We start from the raw sequence: 23,303 nt of genomic DNA, 5'->3' as shown, positions 1-23,303 counted from the left end.
TGGTCCTGCTGGAGATGTGAGCAGATGGCAGGTTGTGCTGAGGGGGAGGGGCTGACTGGCAGGGAGAAGGGAGGTGTCTCGTGCAAATATTAAAGCTACCGACAAAATGTTGAGGCCTGATCAACACAGGCTGAGTGTGCAGGGTGCCAACAAGCAAGGCGCTGGGAGACAATGCACTCCCATACTGTCTTGCACAGCTGCCTTAATTACTCATTTATTTTTCTTCCCATTTGCCCAGCCAGTTTGGAAGGTGCGGTTAAGTTACAGATTGACAATAGACAGCAGCAGCATGAGGGTCTGTGCAAGCAGCTTGCTGCAGCAAAGGTTACAAAAAAGCTGCTAAATGCCACTTTTACTCCCATGCTGCAGGACTTTTCTTGCAGTTCCACCTATACACAGCAGCAGATTCATGGCTCAGAGGGAAGCGTAGCATACAAAAGAGGGAATCCATGAACTGGCATGAGAACTCCCCATCGCATCACATGATGGAGTTTGCATGTAAAGGGGCATGGGCTTTAACGTTATTATTAGTAAGTAAGTGCCACAGTGCCTGGAATATGGTACACAAAGAAATCTTCCCATTGTGAAGGATTGATGTGAGAGACAAAGTTTGATTTACAGATTTGTAGAAACTTTAGGACTTGTCAGAACAAGTAAGTTGAAACGGTTTAACTTGAATTAGTTTTTAAACCAGCGTAAGCCCCCATGTGGACACCCTGATTTTGTGAACAGCAGCTGATTTTAGTTTAGGGATTCCTAATCCACTTCAGAAACCCAACATAAACCACTCAGAAACTGAAGGAGGAGTGTCCGCACTCGGGCTTGCATCAGTTTCACTCCATTGGTTTAAACCACACTTTCAGTTCAAGTGGTATAATTTTCTTGTGAAGAGTTTAAATAATGAAGATCAAGTCTCTCTGCATGGGGTTGCAACTTCAGAGGTAAAAAAACCCCAGGATATCTGCCTCCCTCCCATACCCTACCACATTCTTGCTTGGGTACTGCCTGCCCCCCATCCAGAGCACTGTCTCCCCTTCCCAGCCCCACGAGAGGGACCCTCCCCCTACATGGGCTTCTTTTCCAAAGGCAGTCCTGGGCATCGACGTTGGCAAGCAGGCGTGACTGGCTAGATCCACCCTGCCCCTGGCCAGAGGTGACCCCTGCAGCTGGTTTCTGTATGGCAGCGACTGGATACTGGCGTCCCAAGCTCACATGGTCCCGTTCACTGCTCCCACGCTGCCCTGGCCCCACAGCTCCCAGACACTCTGCAGCCAGAGCCCCCTCTGCACAGGCGCTGCCACTCCAGCCTGTAGGAGCTGGGTGAGCCTGTGGGCGCATGACTGACAGAAACGGGGATTCTTAATGTCCCAAGAGTATGTACAGATTTCCTAGGCGAGTTATCTAGAAAAAGGGACGATGCCAGGAACAGGAAGACCCGGACAGGTGGCAGTCCTGCCTGCTCCCACCCATCCTCCTCCAAAGGAAGGCTGACAACTATCAGTCACACAACCACCTACGGCCGTACCTAAGAAACTCCCATTAACGCACAGCCCTCTTCTCACGGTCTGCTGTGCAGGGAGACATTTGGTGTGTGTGGATTCTCTTCTCTTGAGCTATTCCTGGTAGGGGAAGGTGGCAAACCTTCTGTGAAACTAGCCTACCAACTTTATAAATGTTACCTGTGTCTGCGGGAGTCTGAGGTTGCATTCTAGCTCCATGGAAGGGTGGGGGAGGTGTACAGAGCTTCCCTTCAGGAAGTACAATCAGTGGGAGGTGACGACTGAATGTCCTAGGACAGGCAAACAACTCCAAAGCAGACCCACCCCTGGGGATTTTTACACATTCTGGGTCAGACCAGTTTCCAAAGGTCCAAGGAACAAAGAAAGGCTTTTGGCATACAGGCTGGTCTGGCTCTTGTTCTTGATCTGACATGAATAATGACATCCAAGAGGCCAAGCCCTGCTGGAAGGGTTTGAAGGACTTGGTCACCTACCTGACCCCATGTGGAAGATGGGGGATCTCTGGTAAGCATAGCACATGTTTAGACCTTTTATTGTTTTATCTGTTTACTCTGGAATGCTTTTCGCTTTAAATAAATGGACTGTGCTTTATCAAGGCTGGCTGGTCACCAGTAATCCACTATTACTGAACCTGCAGAAAAAGAGTGAAACTGCAGATGCTGAGCTACGGTAGATAATCCCTGGGAATTACAGGGGAACTGCAAGCCCCCCGTCTCGAGGGCTGCAGAAGCCTGCAGTTGTGGGACTCTGCCTAGAAGGTACATCTGCACTCACTGCCGTGTGTAGAGTACAGACACTGCACGGGTATAGCTGCGTAGTTGGTGAGGCATGGTTCAGGCAAGTAGAACAGAGTACCCGACACACCTGAGCCCCAAGTTATATACCCTACACAGGCTTTCCACATGCCCAGGCAGCACCTTCCACGTCTACCCTGCTGTTTTTAGCAGCGTAATGTCCTGCTGCTGGAGCCTTTCAATGCAGCAAGTAGCTTCACATCACCGTGAAGTGTGGACATAGCCTTCCATTCTACACACCACCGTAAGCATAGACATAGCCACAGAGAGGGGAGAGCTAGCGATCTGAGATATAAGGGGGCACTTCTTGAGCATAACCCGGAGGGGTCCAAAACTGTTACAGGTGGCATGGAAATTATTCTGGCAGCTCTCCCGTTGCCAGGTCCATTGCCAGAGAGCAAAGGGCTCTTACGCCTTGCACCGTCTTTCCAGCGTGAGCATTAAGTTGACCAGCAGCATGCTACCAAGTGTCCTTCCAGTAAAACACCTCAAAGGCCATTCAGCCCTTCTACACTAAGGTGGGTGGTGACCAGCGTCACAGTTAGAATTTGACTGTCCTTGTTTTAGAAGCTAAAACTGTTAGAAACTTTCATTCCGAACAGAAAAGGAAAAGGCTGAAAGAACATTGCATTCTCTCTACTGGAGCGAAGGCTAGTTCCCATGCCCAGTGGTTTGTCAGGAAGGTGCAGCCACATGAAATACTACAAATGAGAAAGCAAACCATGCACAAAACAGAGTGAGAGGGAAATACACTGCTGGCTTTAGCTTCTCTGGACACATCAATCAATGGCTCAGTCTCAGGGCCAGGAGGACAACTGTTTCTGGCATTTACACAGCCTTGTTAAGATGTCCCCTGCATTCTCCTTTGTGACTGAGCCAGACCCGTAGGAGTTCAAGCAAAACATCTTTGTCAAGCAGAATAAATATGATTTCACATTAACAGCTGTTAGAAATAGCCTGAGAGTGGAGGGGGAACTGTTAGCCACTCAGCAAGGTGGGGGGTCCCATGCTGAGAAATGAGATCTGTTGTTCATGCTTGAACCCCCAACGAAATGATAGGGAAGCGATGACTTCTGTCTGAAAGTTACAGGGCAGATTTACAAATAGCAAGACAAGCTGTGTAAATAATAATGCTGACAGTGCAGACTGGTTTAAAAACCAAATTTACACCCAGGGGAACTGCATGGGTACTAAACATCAGAGTTCCTGCAGATTTAATCTGGCACACATAAACAGCAATGGATTCCAGCTTGCACCTGTGCTAAAATTCTGACTTAACTGAGGAATTGTAATGAATTCAGAATTAACTGAGTAAGTAAATAAATAAATAAAGGCCACAGTATTAAACTGGAGCAGTCATCTCGATACCGTGTTTAAATTTTATTGTTTTACATCAGGCCGTTTTCTCTTTTTCCTAAATAGGCCATTTAATATACACAAGCTCTTAAGAATTAAACTGCTCAGATACAGCCAGACTACAGAGCACATGAATTTATACTGATTTCTATTCTCTATGCAGCAGAAGGAGCAAGATGAGCATATTAAAGAATCTGTAAGATGAATAACATTGCCCATGTTCCCTTCTTCTGGCCCTGACTTTGTCTTTTTACCTTTTCTTCAATTTCCGCAGCTGTCTGTTTGGTGATCTCCAGATTTTCCACCAAGGCTGTGTCCCCCAGAAAGTTCCCAGATGCTGATGAGAGCCGGGACAGCAAATTGTCCTCCAAGGTTTTCAAGGTGATTTTGAATCCATTCTGCTGCTTTGTGAGGTCTGACTGCAAATAAACAATGAGGGACGTTTTAGCCAGAGACCAGTGTCAAGGGCAAGGAGCAGCAATGTCAGTGTTAGAATTTCATTTTCATAACCTACTCTCATAGGCCAGTGTTTATCACGGCCTTTTTCTCCTGCTCTCTAAAGTTTTGTACATGTGGGCAGAGCTGTGGAAATCAATCCAAACCCTACTGGGCAGTTCTCTCCAAGAAACACTGAACTGAACACTGAGAAGGGATGGGAGATGTATGCCCCTCAGCAAGGAATGTATTAAAAATAAGTGAGTGCAAACTGGTTTGGAGAAAAAGAATTGAGCCAGATCTCACATGCACACACACCCTGCACCTCCCCACTGACATCTCCCATTTCATGCTTGAGTCAGTCTGGATGAGGATGTCCCTCAGTGTAGTCCACCACTGCTAACATGGCTGCCACTCCCTCCTGTCCCCCGAGTTCCCAGTACCCTTACCCAGGACATCTCAACACAAGTCAGCTTAGAAATGAGGGCAAAACAGGTAAAAGACTGATAACTAAAGGCAAAAGTGGCCGAACAGCAGAAAGTTCACGTCTATTCAAAGAGATTGGTGCAAAACACATTGCCAGGCATTTCGGTTTCACAACCCAAGGCACAATAATGGCTTCACTTAGTTGTTACCGCCGTTTGTATTCTAGTAGTGCCTAGGGATAGGGCTCTATCGTGCCAGAAAAGCAAAGACAGTCCCTGCCCCAAAGAGTTCACAATCTAGAAGACACGACAATCAAACAGATACAGGTAAACAACTGAACAGCCACCTGCTGAACTACAGACCTTGTAAATTACAGGGCAATTAGTTTCCCTTCGCACCACAAATCCCTCCACAACAGCCTGCTCTGTCTCCAGATGTCACTCTGTTACCTTTCCTCTGTAAAGAATGATGAATAGAAATACTGTTCATGATAAAATGAAGGCATCTCTTCTTCCTCCTCGGCTTGGTGACCCTCCACAAGGACATTATGCCTTGGTACAAGTGATTGCATCTATTGCTCAGCCTGGTGCCTGTGCTGGCACAAAGGTACATCCTCCAAGAGGGCGGCTGTATTACAAATTCTCATTTATCAGAGAAAATATCCCACAGCAAGCCATGCACCTGACTTGTGCACTGCTGGGTATAATATAAGCTTAGCCTTTCTGGTACTCTGCTGTTAAAAGGAAACAATCACTAATATTTTAGCACGTAGAGAAGCCCTTTGAGAGATGCACACATTTAAATCCCCAGACTGTATTGAAGTAACATCACTGAGTGCTGCTCAGAGATCTGGCAACAGATAGGGAGATTTTCAGCACTAGGGATCTACCCAACTCCCACTAAAGACAACAGAGAGATTTCAAAGGCAGCTGGTGTTAGAAATAATTAAACAGGTTGTCCCTGGGGTGGATTGGGGAGACAGAACCCTTTATTGCCTGCTTGTTCCACCTCGACGCCATGAGTGAGCAACGAGGGGGTTACTTTACAATTCTTTTATTCATAACAGTATGTAAACGTGCACATTTCCAGCAACTCCCCATAGACCCTTATTTGGTTACATTGACATCTATAAAATGAATATTAACAACTACATAATGAATATAAGTATACCCGCCCCTGTTTGTTGTTTACAGGATTACCATACAGAGGGCAGGCACGTCACCTTAAAACCTATACATTTTACACTAATATTCTTTAAAGTAAAGGCATGCCAGGGGGAGAAGGAAGATAACGCTTTCTTCCCACCAAAAGGCCTTACACAGGAATGGCGATAGACTTATCCCCTGCATAGATGGCCAGGAAGGGAGGAAAAAGGGCGAGAACAGACTAACTAAAATTCACACCAATTAACAGAAACAAGGTTTGCCCGTGCCTTGACCCCATTCCCTGTAATTTAGGCCTGACCACTTGTCCAGCTTTTAACTCTTTACTCTCCTACAGCTGGAGCAAGCTCTAGGTTAAAGCTGCCATTGGATGGCAATTCAGTGTCAGTATGAAGAACAAGGTTACTTACCAGTAACTGATGTTCTTCGAGATGTGTTGCTCACGTCCATTCCACTATAGGTGAGTGAACACCACCGTTCACGGTTCACGGAACTTTTTTCCCCTCAGCAGATCCCGTAGGGCCGGCTCTGTTGCCCCCTAGAGTCCCGCACACATGCTGTGGTACATGAGGCACTGCCGGCCCTACGCCCCTTCAGTCCCTTCTTTCTGCCAACTCCGGCAGCGGGGACAAGGGGTGGGTTGTGGAATGGACATGAGCAACACATCTCGAAGAACATCAGTTACTGGTAAGTAACTTGTTTTCTTCTTTGAGTGATTGCTCATGTCCATTCCATGATAGGTGACTAACAAGCAATACCTTGGAGATGGGTAGGAGTTACCGGTGAGCTGCCCTCAATACAGCTCTGCCAAATCCAGCGGCCTCCCTCACCTGCTGGACGATGGTGTAGTGGGATGTGAAGGTATGCATCGACAACCAGGTGGCAGCTTTGCAGATGTCCTGCAGGGGCACTCTCTCCAGGAAGGCTGTAGATGAGGCTTGAGCTCTGGTTGAGTTTGCTGTGATGGTACCTGGTAGCGGCACCTTCGCCTGTTCGTAGCAGAGCCTGATGCAAGATGTGATCCACGAGGTGATGCCTTGGGTGGAGACAGGTGATCCTTTCATCCGGTCCGCCACTGCGACGAAGAGCTGCGTCAATTTCCAGAACGGCTTTGTCCTTTCGATGTAGTAGGTTAGGGCTCGTCTCACGTCCAGTGAATGCCATCTCCTATTCTCCTCTGAACCGTGCAGTTTGGGAAAGAACACGGGGAGAAAAATATCTTGGTTACTGTGAAATTGTGAAGCCACCTTGGGCAGGAAGGCTGGATGCGGCCTCAACTGCACATTATTCTTATAGAATACAATATAAGGGGGCTCCGAGGTCAAGGTCCTAATCTCGGAGACCCTCCTAGTTGAGGTAATGGCCACCAGCAAGGCTACCTTCCAAGAAAGCACGAACAGGGGGCATAAAGCCATGGGTTCAAAGGGGGGCCCCGTGAGACTCGAGATGACCAGGTTGAGATCCCAGGGAGGCACTGGGTCACGAACCTGTGGATAAAGCCTCTCCACCCTCTTGAGGAACCTGACTGACATGGGATGGGAGAACAGGGATCTCCGCTCTAGCGGCTGGTGGAAGGCCGAAATGGCCACCAGGTGAACCCTCAGGGAGGCTAGCGCCAGACCCTGGAGCTTTAGCTGGAGCAGGTACTCCAGGATGGCCTGAATAGGAGAGAGGCTTGACAGAATACCCCGGGACTCTGCCCAACAGGTAAACCGCTTCCACTTAGCCTGATACACAACCTGTGTGGAAGGTTTGCTTCTGCCCAACAGGACTTGTTGGACCTGTGCCGAGCAGGCTCTCTCTCCCTCCGTCAGCCACGGAGCCTCCAGGCCATGAGGTGCAGGGAGTCCAGGTCTGGATGCAACAGGCGACCATAGTCCTGGGAGAGAAGGTCGTGCCGTCCCGGGAGCTCCAAGGGCGGGGAGATGGAAAGTTCCAGCAGCATGCTGAACCAATGCTGTCTTGGCCAGGCTGGGGTGATGAGTATGACATCGGCCCTGTCCCTCTTGATTTTCAACAGAACTTTGGGCAGGAGTGGAATGGGTGGAAATGCGTACATGAGGGCTCCCGTCCATCGAGGAGGAATGCTTTGGATATTGATCTGGCCTTGTGACCCCGTAGCAAGCAGAACCTCGGGCACTTTATGTTCCAGGCCAACATGAATAGGTCCAGCTGGGGAACACCCCAGTTCTGGAAGATCAAAGTCACGACCTCCGGGTGCAATGACCAGTCGTGGCGGGGTAGAAACGACCTGCTGAGGCGATCCGCCTCGCCATTCCTCACTCCCAAGAGGTGAGAGGCAGTCAGGTGGAAGTCGTGCCTCACAGCAAAATCTCACAGGCGGATGGCTTTTTGGCAGAGGGCTGAGGAGCGCGCTCCTCTCTGCCTGTTTATATAAAACATAGCTGCGGTGTTTTCTGTCAGCACCTGTACCACCCTGCCCGTCAGGAATCGGAGGAACACCTTGCACACTAGGCGAATGGCCCTGAGCTCCTTCACATTGATGTGCAGGTGCCTCTCCTCCCCCGCCCAGAGCCCCTGAGTGCCTAGGTTGGCGCTGATGTAGGCTCCCCATCCCACATCTGAGGCATCAGAGATTAGGGTGACTTGACGGGATTTGTTCCCTGAAAGGGATGCCCTTCATCACCGCCTTGGGAGTCTGCCACCAGTTTAGGGAAGCTAGGACTGGCGGGGGAACTGTGACTACCCGATCCAAGGGATGTCTGCTCGACACATATGCCGAGGCCAACCACACCTGAAGCGGCCTGAGCCTTGTACGTGCAGGCCGCCATGTGGCCCAACAGCTTTAGGCAGTACCTATCTGTTGTTGTGGGGCACCAGTGCAGCTGGGAAATGATAGAGGCCATCGCCTCGAACCATGGTTGAGGGAGGAAGGCTCTGGCCCGGGAAGCATCCAGGGTGGCCCCTATGTTTTTTATGCACTGTACTGGGGTTAGTGTGGACTTCTCCTCGTTTATGAGCAGTCCCAGCCTGCTGCACGTGCAGCAAGTGAGGGTCACGCTCTCCTGCACATGGGACCTGGACCTGCCCCTGATCAACCAGTCGTCCAGATAAGGGAAGATTTGCACATCTCTTCATCTCAGGTGGGCAGCCACTATTGCCATGCATTTGGTGAACACCCTGGGGGCCGACGAGAGGCCAAAGGGTAGGGCTGTAAATTGGTAATGGGAACCAGCCACCGTGAAACAGAAGAAACGTCTGTGGCTGGGGAGGATAGACACATGGAAGTATGCATCCTTGAGGTCGAGGGCAGCATACCAGTCTCCTGGATCCAGGGAAGGGATAATGGAGGCTAGGGAGACCATGCGAAACCTGAGTCGTTCGATGTATTTGTTTAGATGACGCAGGTCTAACATGGGTCTCAGACTCCCCTTCGCTGTGGGGATGAGGAAGTACCTTGAATAGAACCCCTGCCCCCTTCTGCCTTGAGGAACCATTTCCACCGCTCCTAGGTTGAGGAGGGTGACCACCTCCTGCAAGAGGAGTTGCTCGTGAGAGGGGTCCCTGAAGAGGGACGGTGGGTGGTTGTGTGTGTGTGGGGGGTAGATATAAATTGTAGGGCGTGATCCCGAAGGACTATCCTAAGGACCCAACGGTCTGACGTGATGCTTGCCCATTCTGCATAGAAGGGCCTTAATCTGTCTAGGAAGGGGTGAGGTGGATCCAGGGAGGTGGTAGGGGCATCACCCTCGGGCGCACCATCAAAATTGCCCTTTTCGACTGCCCAGCCCCTTGGGGGGCCCCTGCTGGGAGGCTGAGGACGAGCTAGGGGGCTGATTTCACCTTCTAAACCCCCTATTTCTGTCCCTGCTCCTGTAGGGCTGGAAGGGCCTAGGCAGGGGCCTTGGATGCTGCTGCACTTGAGTCCGCAACTGCCGCATGGAAGCCTGGGGCATGTACAGAATCTTTAGGACTGTGCAGCTTCGCATCGGTCCGATCTGAAAACAGGCCCAATCCATCAAAGGGGAGATCCTGCCTGGACTGCTGCACCTCCTGCGACAGCCCCGAGGACTGCAGCCACGAGCACCGCCTCATGGCGATGGCGGAGGCCATTGCGCAATTGTCGAGTCTGCAGCACCACTGGACGTCTGTAGCGCTGCTCTAGCCACTGTGATTCCTTCGTCCAAGACAGTGGCGAAGTCTGCGGCCTGGTCTTAGGGCAAGGCCTCAGCGAACCATCTGAGGGAGTCCCACAAGTTAAAATTGTACCAGTAGGGCCTGGCGGTTGGCAATCCTAAATTGCAGGGCTGCCGTTGAACAAACCTTCCTCACAAAAAAGTCCAGTTTCTTTTTGTCCTTGTTCTGGGAGTGGACCCCAGATGACCTTGTCTGTCCCGCTGGTTGGCCACATCTACTACCAGGTTCCCGGGGCCGGGTGGGTGAACAGAAACTCAAACCCCGCGGCTGGGACATAATACTTTTTCTCAGCCCCCTTCGATGTAGGGGTGACTGAGGTGGGGGTTTGCCACAGGGCTTTGGCAATTTTAAGGACCCTGTCATGGACGGGTAGTACCACCCTTGCTGGGGCCTCTGCCCCCAGCACGTTGAAGAGGGTATCCTTGTCCTCCACTAACTCTTTGACCTCCAACCGTAAGTTAGAGGCCACCCTCTTAAGCAGCTCCTGGTGCGCCCTGAAATCTCTCAGTGGCACTATGTGGTCCCTGGAGGCTGCTTCATCTGGGAAGGAGGAGGAGGACTGCCAAGGTGCAACCTGTGACTGTTCCCCCTCCGACGACCGGGTGCACCCATGGAGGGTCCCTCTCCTGGGTTTGATTCCTCATCCAAGGAATAGTCTTTATGGGTTTTGTCCAGTGCGGGAGGCGCAGACTGAACCCCTGATGATAGGATGGACTGTGGCTCCGGTCCCATATGGACACCCCATGGGCCCCAATAAGGCCATTGCTGCAGCCATGAGTGGGAGGCACACAGGAGGCACACGACTTAAAGCCAGGTGACCCGGGCATGGCCCTTCAGGGCTTCTAATCTATCTAAACTGACTCTACTTAACAACTACTTAACTAACTAAGGTATTAAAAGTAACAAGTTCAAACAATGGGGAATGGTACTTGTGAAGAGCAAGGCTAATTCCAGCAACTGTCACAGGCGGAAAGAAGGAACTGAGAGGGCGTAGGGCCGTCAATGCCTCATATACCGCGGCATGCGCGGGAGACTGCAGGGGGCAACAGAGCTGGCCCTACGGGATCTGCTAAGGGGAAAAAGGTTCTGGGAACCGTACACGGTGGCATGCACTCACCTATAGTGGAATGGACATGAACAATCACTCGAAGAAGAATTATCTGGTTCTCTGAGCATGTTCCAGGCACACCGGTATCCACACCACCAGAAAGCAGCATTTCTACCTCCACTCTGGTTGGTAATCTCAGTTGTGAGACAAAGGACAGAATGGTCCATGGAAACCAAACTTCCTCTTTGTGACATGCTGTACCTCAGAGTAGCACCCTGTAACCCCCATATTCATCACTTGTATATGGCTGAAGTATTTCATACAAGGCATGTCTTGCAAGGTATCATATGAAATATCATGTTCTGCTGAAACTCGTTCTGTCAAAATATCTATATTGTTATTGTGTATGCAGTTATGAGATTTTGCTATATGTTTGTTATTGAAATAAGTTCTTTATTTGAGAGATGCCCAGTGCTAACTCTCCAGTGATTAAAAGGGTGAGACCCACAGCCAGGCGGGCGTTAAATGACCACTGACCAGTAGGGGAATTGTAAACAAGAAATTTACAACTCTGCAAGAGATAATTGTGCAAACCCCACACACTGGGAAATGCTAAACTCTGTTACTCAGCAAGGCCCACCAGGACATGCCTAGGCCAATTTCTTTCCTGGGACATAAATTGAGAGTATAAAATAAGGGACAGTGGCATCATGAGTCTACCTGTCTCCTCCCCTTCCTACGCTGAAGGCAACAAAAATGCTGGGAAGACAAAGACTTTGAAGTGAGGAGATTGGTCCTAGGCCAAAAAGGAAATTCACACTGGGTATTAAGAACTGTAACCTACATCCAATGGGGTGAGAAAATCTGTTTGATTCAACTTCTGCTTAGTCTAAAAGTTTAGGATTTAGACTGCCATTTTATTTTTATTTCTTAGGTAACTATCTTTGACTTTTACGTCTACCACTTATAATCACTTAAAATCTATCTTTCTGTAATTAATAAACTTATTTTAATGTTTTATGTTCCCCAGTGAGTTTATCTAAAGTGCGTGGGGGATCTGCTCAGATTACAAAGGCTGGTGCATGTCCACTGTCTTCTGATGAAGTAATTAATTAGCCTGCACTGTTCAAGAGAAGGTCATGAGCAGTGTAAGATGGTATATTTCTGGGGTGCAAGGCTGGGGGCTTGTGAGATTTGTGGTTTTTCCCTAAATATAGGGAAGAGTATTCATGCAACTTAGCCGAGTGTGCTTCTGCTTGCTGGCGGCTGAGTGATAACAGTGCCTGGAGGAGCTGGCTGTTTGTCACTGGCAAAGCATTGTAAGAGACAGCCCAGGCTGGAGAGTGAAGGGATCACAGCAATCCCACAGTTCCAGGTTGTACCCCAGAGATCCTTCTCAGTCCAGGGCTGAGGTGTTATGTACCATGAGCCCTGCATTGTTCCCCAAGTGGCATTTGTTTTGTATGTAGAAGAGTTAGGGCTGTGGAGTTTGAACCTTAATTAACAATAAATCAATTTTATATCTTCCAAAATACTGAAATATTGCACACATTATTCACACCTGCTGTACACATGTTCCATATTAATGAAGCCCCTACAGTATGTAGTACAGCTAATGCACTAAAGGGGGCAGGTTGTTGGCATTCCAACCAGAAATCCTTGTTTTCAAGCACTTATTTCTTGGGTATTACATGCAGGAGTTTGCCCAAGGAAGTAAATATTTTAACAAGTTTTGAAACAGAAAACTGATTTGGCTAATTTTGCATGTTCCAGTAATTCAAACGTGGCTTGCATTTAAAAATGACATTTTGCAGGCTATTAGTATTCTAGAATGTGGGCTGGAGGCCCTGGAGTTATGAATAAGGATGGATGCATTTTTTCCCCTCCAATAGTCACAATTCCTATATAAAGTCCTTAAATACAAACAATGAACTACATCTGATGCTGTATTCCCCACAGTTGTCTATACCTGATACAGGTCTCTCACGCTATTGTTTTCAGTGCTACTGAGGTTATGGTTAGTTATTTGTACGATGGAATTGTCTGTTTGATATTTCATACACTACAATGAAAACAGAATTTCAGAAAAGCAGGATATCGTGGGGCATTTTATATTTTGTTCCACCACAAAAAGTGAATCCCTTCCATGGGCTAGCTCTCTTCAAGGCTCACAAATGCCCCCCTCTGGCCTCACTGACAGATGAAAGAATTGGATTTCTCTATACGTGCAATTACTGTCAGAGATCAAACCTGCTGTGCCTGCCAGTTCAGCTGGCAAACGGCAGCCTTTCCCAAGACTCTAACAAAACTCATTCCCTTCAGCGGTGCTGCTGCTCTAGTTAATTTCTCAAGGCCTCTCTCCCCAACCCTGTTGGGAGCAACCCATCTCCTCGTCCTTTTCAGGGTAACTGGTTTCCAACATATCTGTAAAGATAAAGGTCAGTGTTTGGAGTAGATTGTCTGCATAGTTCTACACCTTTAGGAAACGTTCATTCTTGGCATCTAGCTGGAACCCTGTATACAGCAGGAATGTTGGAGCCCCACACAGATCCTCTCACATATCTTAGTGATCAGGCCTGAGGGCAGAATGGGCCAATGAACTGTTGCCTGCTAGAGTACATTCCTGGGCTCTTTGGAAGCATTCAGATGATAGCTATGCATGACCCTTTTGCTGATCACGAAAACCCATCTTTGACCTTTTGGTGCATTGATACAGGCTCCAAAATCTCAAGGTTGGCCTAGAATCTTTGGCCTTCTCCACTGTAATATCACTGTATTCCATGGACTACTAACACCTCCTGACATCCAGATACAACTACCCCGCTTCTTCTAGTCATTTCTTCTGGAAGCTGGTTTCCTAATGCAATTATTCTGCCCCAAGGCAAGCATTTGTACCATGCCAGTACCATGCCCAAAGTACCCCTCTCGTTTGAAGCATGGCAGAGGAATGTAATTTTCTCCCAAGGAGGCTGATATTTCTGGTGTTTGGAGGAGGAATAATGTTACCCTTTCGTTGTTTCAATTTCTCATTAGCCACCACAACTCAAATCCTTATGACAGGACTTGGTAAACTCCATCAGCATATTAAGACATTGCCAGAACAGATGCAGGGGTAAGCCAAAGATCCCAGTTTGACTTAAACAGACCATCATTCAAGGGATGAGCCACCTTGCCTTCTGCTGGAATCTGGCTGTGAGACTTCTCAAATTGTCAATAGCTGCTGACTCCAGGAGTTCTCATGAGTTAAGGGCTGGTTCCAACCTCCATTTAAATCAATAGCAGTCTTTTGATTGACTTCAGTGGGATTTGGATCAGGCCCTAACTCAGGAAGATAGCGGCAGCAGCCATAGCTGGTCTTCACACAACTTGCTCTGGTGAAGAAGAGAATGGAGCAGTAACTTGACTTTGACTGCCCTCCTCAACTACACCTAATACACATAAATAATGGCCTTTCAGGGTTACTACTTTTAGAATTAATCTCTCTCTTGATCCCATCTTTGCAGTTGATAAATACAAAATCTAATCCAGTAGCTCTGGAATTGTATTGTCTTACTCGTTTTCTTCTATCACAATCTTTAGAGACAATGAGAGAATTATTATCTCTCAACTCTGTGCCTCTTAACAGTAATGAATAGTAATGAATCAGCTAATGGTGCCAGGCTAGTCCAAGACACTGCAAATAGAGCATTTTAGGTGGTTCTGATATGAGTGATTTGGACTTTTTATCTGCATGTAACAATTTATTTACATTTTTTAATTATTTTCCACCAGTTTCTGAATAATTTTGATTCTTCTCTTGAAAGGATTACACACAAAAAGCTAAGTTAAATGGAATACCCATGGGGAAATTAATAGTTCTATATTCAGAGCAGGGTTTGAATAATGTGCTGTAAATAATATTGAATAGTTGCTCACTCAGTGAGCATCTTTCATCCTGCACACTGAATGGGGCAAAGGATTCTGTAGAAAAAGCAGCTTGTGACCATGTAACTCAAGATTATATCAAAATGCATACATATCTGCATACTGGGGTTTCCTAACTTTTGAGCACTTGAATGTGTTGATCATTCATGAGAATGATTAAAGGATTAGAAAAGGATTTGCCGTAAAGATTCAAGGAGATCAATCTATTTACCTTAACAAAGAGGAAATTAAGGGGTGACTTGATTACAGTCTATAAGTACCTACATAAGGAAGAAATACTTGATAATGAGCTCTTCAATCTAGCAGAAAAAGGTACAACATGATTCAATGAATGGAAGTTGAAGATAGACAAATTCAGACTACAAATAAGGCACAAATTTTTAACAGTGCAAATAATTAACCATTGGAACAATTTACAAAGGGTTGTGGTAGATTGTCCATCACTGATGATTTTTAAATCAAAATTAAATGTTTTCTAACAGACCTGCTCCAGAAATTATTTTGGAAAAGTTCTGTGGCTTGTGTCAGAGGTCAGAGCAGATGACCACAATGGTCCTTCCTGGTCTTGGAGTCTATGCATCTACGGAATCGATGATTTTGCAACATACATTTTTTTTAATATAGACTAAAAATTACACCCAAAAAGCTTTTCTAAAAGCAAATTGAAAACACAGACGTTCCATCATGTGGAATCATACTGAGATGCAAATAGGTTATCAGCAAGGCTGAAAGAAATGGTTACTTACTGTAACTGTGGTTCTTCTTAGAATACATGAAGACGTGCATTCCATTTAGGTGACTCACAAGCAGTACTCCAATCTGGAGGCAGGACTCAGAGTCTACTGGTATAGGGATCACAAGACGGCTCTTCTGAGGCCTGCATCAGCTCTGGAAGATGTGGTGGCATAATAGTCCGTAAACATATGTACAGATGACCCCATGGCTCCCATGAGAACGTCCAGTATGGAAATGTCACTGAGAAATGCTATCAATGTCTCTTGCTCCTTCATGAAGTGAGTCCATATCCGTTAAGACAGCTGATATGCAGTCTTGATACAGAATGTTATCCATATAGAGATGGTCTGTGCAGAGACCACTTGCAACTTCATGCAGTCTGCATTTGACACAAACAGGCAAGGTGAAGGATGAAACAGTGAAGACCTGTCTAGATAAAAGACTAGGCAGCACCTGACATCCAGGGTATGGAGATGCTGTTCCTCCAAGGAAGAGTGCAGCTTGGGGAAAAACACAGGTAAATGCACCAAATAATTCAGATTTAATTGAGAGACCACCTCAGGCAAAACCTGATCGCAGTGTCACCTTGTCCTTGGAAAACCGAGTGTAAGGCAGTTCAGCCATGAAGGACTACAACTCATAAACTCTTCCTGCAGATATGATAGCTATCAGGAATGCAGGTTTGTGAGATAGGAGGGGCTGTGGACAGGGTGCAAGGGGCTTGACTGGGGGACCCATTAGAGCCACAAGAACCATGTTTAGGTCTCACAGGGGGACTGGCTCTTGGACTGGAGGATGTGCACGGAGAAGCCCTTTCAGAAATCTCATCACCATGGCACTGGAAAAAATTTACTTCCCTTCAATCGGGGGATGAAATGCTGATATTGCTGCCAAACTGAGTGCCAGGTCTGATTTCTGAAGATGTAGCAGGTATAACATATGTCCTGGATGGAGGTCTTTGTCGGTTGGGTCCTGTGGGCAAAGGACCACATCAAGAACCTCTTCCATTTCACTAAGTAGGCTGTCCGAGTGGAGGGCTTCCTATTGTTGAGTAGGATTGGTTGGACAGTCTCCAAGCACCTCTTTTCCTCTTCATTCAGCCATGCAGCAGCCATGCCATATGGCACAAAGAGCTGAGCGCAGAATGGAGAGTGAGGCCATGGCTCTGAATGAGTGGGTCGGGATAGAGAGGAAGCAATATGGGAAGTTGAATTGACAGAGCAAGGCGATCTGAGAATCAGCACTGTCTCAGTCATGCTGGAGCAAGGAGGATGAATTTGGCCCAATCTGCCTTGAGTTTGAGGACAACTTGAGGAATGACCGGAAAAGGTGTACAGAAGAGTCGACTGCCAGCTGCAGTAGAAGGCATCAGAGAGGGGGCTCTGATAGAGGTTTCCTCAAGAACAGAATAGTTGACACTGTCTGTTTTCCCCCGTCACAAACAGGTCAATCATGGGGATGCCCCATGTTGCAAAATCTTAAAGGATCACTCGTGATTCAGGAAGAAAACCTGGCTGAGATGGTCCACGCAATGATTCTGCACCCTTGGCAAGTGGACTGCTACTGGAGTGATGTCTTCTTTGGTGCAAAATTGACACAGGTTCATCACCTCCAGGCAGAGTAACCTGGAATGTGCTCCTCCCTTGTTTATTCACATAGTATAGTGTGGTGGTATTGTCGGTGACTATGTGAACCACTGAGTGCCTGATGCGGTCCCAGAAGGCCTGGCATGAATTGTGGATGGCCCAAAGTTCCATCATATTGATATGGAGCGAGGCTTCCTTTTCTGACCAGAGGCCCTGCACCCTCAACTAATCCAGATGCGTGTCCCAACCCAGAAGGGAAGCTTTGGTAACCACTGATGGTTGGAGAGGGCTGAGCAAAAGGGACTCCTTGGCAAACATTGCATAGGGACTTCCAACAGTGCAAGGAATCTAGGACTGGTAGAGGTAGGTGAACCAACCTGTTCAGATAATGCAGTGTAGGGCAGTAAACCATCCTAAGCCACATCTGAAGAGGGCAAAGGCACAGCATGGCTAGCTGCCGCACTTGTATGCTTAGGCACACCCAGACTGTCCTGGAGAGCTGAGGTTGCAGATTGAGGCAGAGCTATTCAATCACTTGGAAGCGGTCGGTCGGCAGGAATGCTCTCAACCTCGTGGAATCTAACAGGGCCACAGTGAATTTGATTTTTTGAATGGAAGCCAATGTTGACTTTACAGTGTTTATAATGTCTCCCAGATTGTCGAGCAAATGCAACATGTGTTGACGTGGGCAAGAACCTCCTCTCTGGAGTTGCCCTTCAGTAACCAGTCATTGAAATATGGAAAGATGTGGATTCCCTTCTTCCTGAGATATACCATGGCCACCACCATTCATTTGATGAAGGCTCGGAGGCAGAAGAGCGGCCAAATAGCAGAACAATATACTGAAAGTGACATTCCCCTACCACAAAATGAAGAAACTTCCAGTGGCGTGGTGGAATCACCTCATGAAAGTAAGTGTCCTGAAGGTCCAGAGCAATGAACCAGTTGGAATCTCATGTACTTGATGAATTTGTTGAGGCCGGGAAAGTTGAGAATGGGTTGCATCCTGTCCATGGATTTTGGTATCAGGAAATCACAGAAGTAAAAGCCATGGCCCTGGTGCTCTGGCAGAACTTCCTCCCTCACTCCTAACATCAACAGAAAGCTGACCTGCTTGATGAGCAGTATTTCATGAGAGGAGTCCCTAAAGAGGGACGGAGACGGGGAGTAGGAAGGGGGCATGGAGAGGAACTGAATTGTGTAGCCTGATCTAATAGTAATCGAGTCCCCTGCATTGTGAAAGCAGGCCAGACTGTCACCAAAGAGACGGGGGAATGGAAAGGCTGGAGTAACAACTGGACTAGTGCTCTGGGCTAAGGAGTCAAAATGGGTGCTCAAATGGTGCTGAAGAAGGGCGTATGGATTATCTAACTGCTTCCTCTTGTGGGATCTACCCCTCTTTCTAGGGTGGCACCACTGTTTTGGGGGGAAGGCTCTGCAATGGAATGCTGCGGGCGATATTGTTGCTGCTGCTGTGCCCCACAGTGGTGTCTTTGCACAGACAGCATGTACACTCCCAAGGACCTCAAGGTAGCCCTGAAACCCTTAGAGGAGTGCAAAGTGTCATCAGTCTTCTCTAAGAACAAGACTCAGCCATCCAAGGACAAGTCCGCAATGGCTTGCTGGACATCCAAAGCAATCTCAGAGTTTTGCAACCAGGAAGCCCACCTCATAGTTATTGTTGAGGCCATGACCCTGACCAAGGTGTCCACAATGTCAAGGGTGGACTGGAGGGACATTTTGGCCCCCAAGTAGCCTTCCTCAATGAATGCCTGGAATGCCTCATGTGAAGCCTCAGACCGGTCCTCAAATTTAGACATAGCTAACCAATTGAGGAACTCATACTTGAACACCAAGGCTTATTGATTTGCGATCCTCATCTGTAGGGATGATGAGGTATAGATCTTTCTGTCCAGAGGATCCACTCTGTCCTTGGGGGATAGACTTAAACCTACCCTATCAGGCCCCGTTGTTTACTGCTGTTATGACCAGGGAATTTGGGGGTGGGTGGGAACAGACCAGCTCAAAATGCTGCCTAGCTATGCAAGGAGGCAGACCACCAATGCCTGAGCTTGCTGCAGATCCAAAGCCACCACCATTGACCTGGAAGGTGACTTCGGCCTTGAATGGAATGAAAAGCAGGGTCTCCATGAGCGAGGAGCAAGCCACTGAGTTCAAGGAGGCCACTGACATGGGTAGCACATTGGTGGCCAGTAAGGGCTCGGCCAGGGACCTCTGTACCAGCCACAGGGCACACACCAACTCTGGGAGCCATACTAATTCACTGATGGCCTGTGGAGTTCATCAGGTGATTGGAGGGAGAGGATGATGACTCTGACTCGGAATCAGAGCCCTGGTATCTCAGCAACATAGGCCAAGCGATGCCTGAGGGAGCGAGTAGGCAGCACAATTCATCCATTGCCCAGAACAAGATGGAAATCTGTGCCCCTAATAAAGATGGTACCATCAATACCAAGCATACTGGTGCTTCAAGCAGTGTTGGTCCTGGTGTGGACAGTGGTACTGGAGCACCTAAGTGCATTGATGTTGAGGGTGGTCAGAGCCGCCATGGGAGCACCTGCAGCATTGAATTCAGCAGGGCCGAAGAGGGGAGCATCTTGGTGTGATGATGACGGGCAAGTTCTGGACCAGTGGTGAGGATGCAATCAGTTCGGCATCGCCCTTGTTGGTACAGGACTTAACAGACAACTGGAGGCCAGAACCAGAGTCAACAGTATGGGGCTTCTGTCCTTGCCACTCAGTACTGGGGAAGGGTCAGAGATACCTGTGCCATCACACACGGGAACCAATCCTGTGCTGGTCTGTGCTTTTTCTGTGGGAGGCAGAGGAATCGCCCTGTGACCTGGAGTGATTCCAGTTGTTCATATGAGACCTCTTTCTCGGCACCAAAGACAGAGAACAGCTTCTCCACCTCTTGGCAGAGGTGCTTGCCCCAGAATGAGAGATGGTAGCACTTTATAAGCCAAGGGCAATCTGCTGTCCAAGGAGGTCCTCGGTACCAGATCAGGCCACATGGCCTATTCAAGCAGGTGCTGTTTGAGACAAAGTTTCCGTGCCATCTGAGTTCACATCTTGAACAATCTGCAGATTGAACAACACTAGGATAGGTCTCACTGAGGCAAAACAAACACTGCATGTGGGGGTCACTGTTGAAGATCACCCCTCAACATGAAGGACAATGTTTAAACCCCTGTGAGGGCATCAACAGGGAACACTAGCACTATATACTAACTACTAACAAACACTAACTCACTATATGCAATAAAGTAGGCTAAGACTAAAAGTGAGGTTGTAAGACTACAATCACCCATAGCTCCACTCCAGTCTCTGAGACTTATGCCTCTTCTTAGAAAAGTCATGTTGTCTATGAGGGTATGTAAGTTGCCTGTAGAACAGCTGACCATATCGTTGTTGATATTGTTGCTCCTGAGGTCTGTACTGCCAACTTTTAGTGAGGGTACACTCAATGATAATATGGTAGCTCTGGAATCTTTGAATGATTGTAATGTCTCATCAATCTTATCAGAAAAGAGGGGGTGACCATCAAAAGAGAGGTCCTTTAAAGCCTGCTGAATGTCTGGGGCTATACCAAAGCTTAGCAATCATGAGGCCCTTCTCACTGCTATTGCAGAAGCCATGACTCTGGGGGAAGCATCTGTGACATCAAGCACCAGCTGGAGTGATGTTTTGGCTACTAGATGACACTCTGCAAGAAACGTTTTAAACTCATCTCGTGCATCTTCAGGGAGTTTATTAACAAATTCTGATGAGTCCCAATTTAGAAAATCATACTTCAACAGAAGCACTGGTTGATTAGCTACGTGCATCTGTAATAATGAAGTCAAAGAAATCTTTCTTCCCAACAAATAACATCTTTTGGACTCTTTTTCCTTGGGTGTAGAGTTGTACCTGCCCTGACAAGATCTTTAGTTAGCAGCAGTGACCACAAGGGAGTTGGGAGATGTGTAGGAATAAAAACACTCATAGCCATGCATAGGAATATGGTAGTGTTTTCCAGTATGCTTAGCAGTGGAAGCCACGGAAGCCACTGTATTCCACAAAGCTTTTGTGGGCTCCAAAAGTGCTTCATTTATTGGGAGAGCAAGCTTCCCAGGAGCTGATGACTGCAAGACGTCCAGAAATGTATGCATACTCTCTTGGACACAGTCAACCTGGATGCTTAATGCTTCTGCCATCCTTCTTAAAAGATCCTGGAAAGAGCTAAAGTCCTCTGGTAGCAGAGAGAAGGAACCTGGTACCAAAGAGTCATTAGGCAAAGAGGAAGATAATATCACAGAAGGGATGGGCCCCTCCTTTAACACAACTTAAACCTGGGGCACAGGTTCAGGCTGACGTTGTGATGGGTCAGTAGAAAGAGCCTGAGAAAGCTGCCCTGAAACCAGAAGCTCTGGAGTGTGGTTTACTGGAGGGGAACTTTCTCTGGACCAGGCTGAAGATCTGACCCTCAACAATCTGACCCCTCCCCCCAATGGTTCCCGTAGGCCCACTCAGGTAATGGATATGGAATTGGAGGCCAGTGTGGACTCAGTCAAGATGGCTTGTCTCTGTTACCAGGGCGGTCCCACTCTTGGTATCATTGCTTCCTTTACACAGACAGCTTAGAAGCTCTGACTGATTTTCATGGGCGGTGTAGTGTTTGAAGCCTGGTGACACAAATGACACTGGACTCTATCCTAAACAATCTAAACTATTACTAACTAGTGCATACCACTACTAAGCTATAACTAACTACAAAAAAGCAGATACAGGAAAAAAATCTAACTGCATAGTGACCCTGAAATAAACCCCAAAGGGAGCTCCAACTCAGGCTGCAGGCAGTGAGAAGGAACTAAGAGGAGTCAGGGTAGCATCTCCCTTAAATTGCTCTGGGAGGAGGCACAAAGAGGCATGGTATGCGTGTGCCACCCCAACGGGTACTGCTACAGAAAACTCTCTGGCTCGGGGCACACTGGGTGCACACAATCCTGAGTGGAATACAGATGTGAATCACTCGCAGGACAACTCCTGCTCTGTCCCTGCATCTCTGGGCTGGAGCATGCTCTGTGCAGATGGAATCTTCAGGGAATTTAGCTGTCAAACTCTAACAGGTCTCTACTGAGCATCTGCAAACTGAATTTCAGAAGCTTATTTCTTAACCAAACTGGGTCGTTCTACACGGGAAAAGCAAAAAGAAGATTCCTGACATGTAGGCAATTCCCTGCCAAATTTCAAATCCTCGCTGAAAGCACCTGAGCTGCTCAGTGAAAGGGTTGTAAGAACTTTATTAATATGAACAAACCAATGCATTTTCCCAAGTTTCGGTCTTAGAAGCAGTTGAACTATTTTTGCTTTCCAGAAATATTCACCCTGAGGCAGAAAACTCATGGGAAATGTCAGCTCATACAGTTTATTTGGCAAAGTTATAAGCATCTGGAAACAGGGCCTTACAATGGAAAGTAGTGAGCAATGTTAACTATAGGCAACGCTACCAACTCCACTTACAATTACGCCATCGGAGGATGCTATAGGCAATCTATTATGATGTGCTGTTTATACCTTTGCAAAGCACTGCCAATCGTTAACAACTTCATTCTTGTTTCATGGTCTTGTTTCTCCACTCTCTGATTGTCTTAACTTCCTAGCTTTGATGAAAGATTTCAGAGAGGCCTCAGGTACAAACTGTGAACCCTGGCACAGGCAGACATCACTGAAAAGGTTAATTGTGAGTGAGGCCTTCCAGCACTGGATATTAGTAACACAGGGATAAATTACCTGTCTGCCCGCAGCTAAAAGGAACAAAATTCATATATAAAAATTCATAAAATACTCCCTGGATTCTCCAGCTTGCCCCAAACATTATGGTTTTATTTTAATTTTTACATGGCTGTCCTTTCCAAAACTATATAAAACATCATCACTGATAGATTTGCAATGGAGATATCATGAAGCTGTCACTGCAAGTTTTATATACATTTCAAATATTAAATAAGCAATGAGGTCACAAATTTTCAGAGTCAAACATCTCTCAGTAGGTTTTTTTGCTCAGTGAAATGCCTTAACTGTTTCCTTACAATGTCAAACTGTTTTCTCTTTAGGCCCAATGAAGTTGACTCTTTTGTAATTTTATACCACACTCC

The 23,303-nt window shown here is 47.3% G+C and overlaps 1 protein-coding gene across 1 annotated transcript in view; it reads right to left on the bottom strand.

The window, feature by feature from the left end:
* DNAH9 (dynein axonemal heavy chain 9) overlaps positions 1-23,303 on the bottom strand; it is a 361,000-nt gene that overhangs the window by 97,351 nt on the left and 240,346 nt on the right. Inside the window, exon 56 of the mRNA XM_067547747.1 lies at positions 3,925-4,089. Coding sequence (XP_067403848.1) covers positions 3,925-4,089 — 165 coding nt within the window. The remainder of the gene's footprint in view (positions 1-3,924; positions 4,090-23,303) is intronic.

This window comes from Emydura macquarii, unplaced genomic scaffold (genome assembly GCF_026122565.2).
Source record: "Emydura macquarii macquarii isolate MOO-44397 ecotype Brisbane River unplaced genomic scaffold, CSIRO-AGI_Emac_v2 contig_1230, whole genome shotgun sequence".
In the NCBI taxonomy this organism is placed as follows: Eukaryota; Metazoa; Chordata; order Testudines; family Chelidae; genus Emydura; species Emydura macquarii.
The sequence above is the reverse complement of the archived record's forward strand: the minus strand, read 5'-3'. Positions and strand labels throughout refer to the sequence as shown.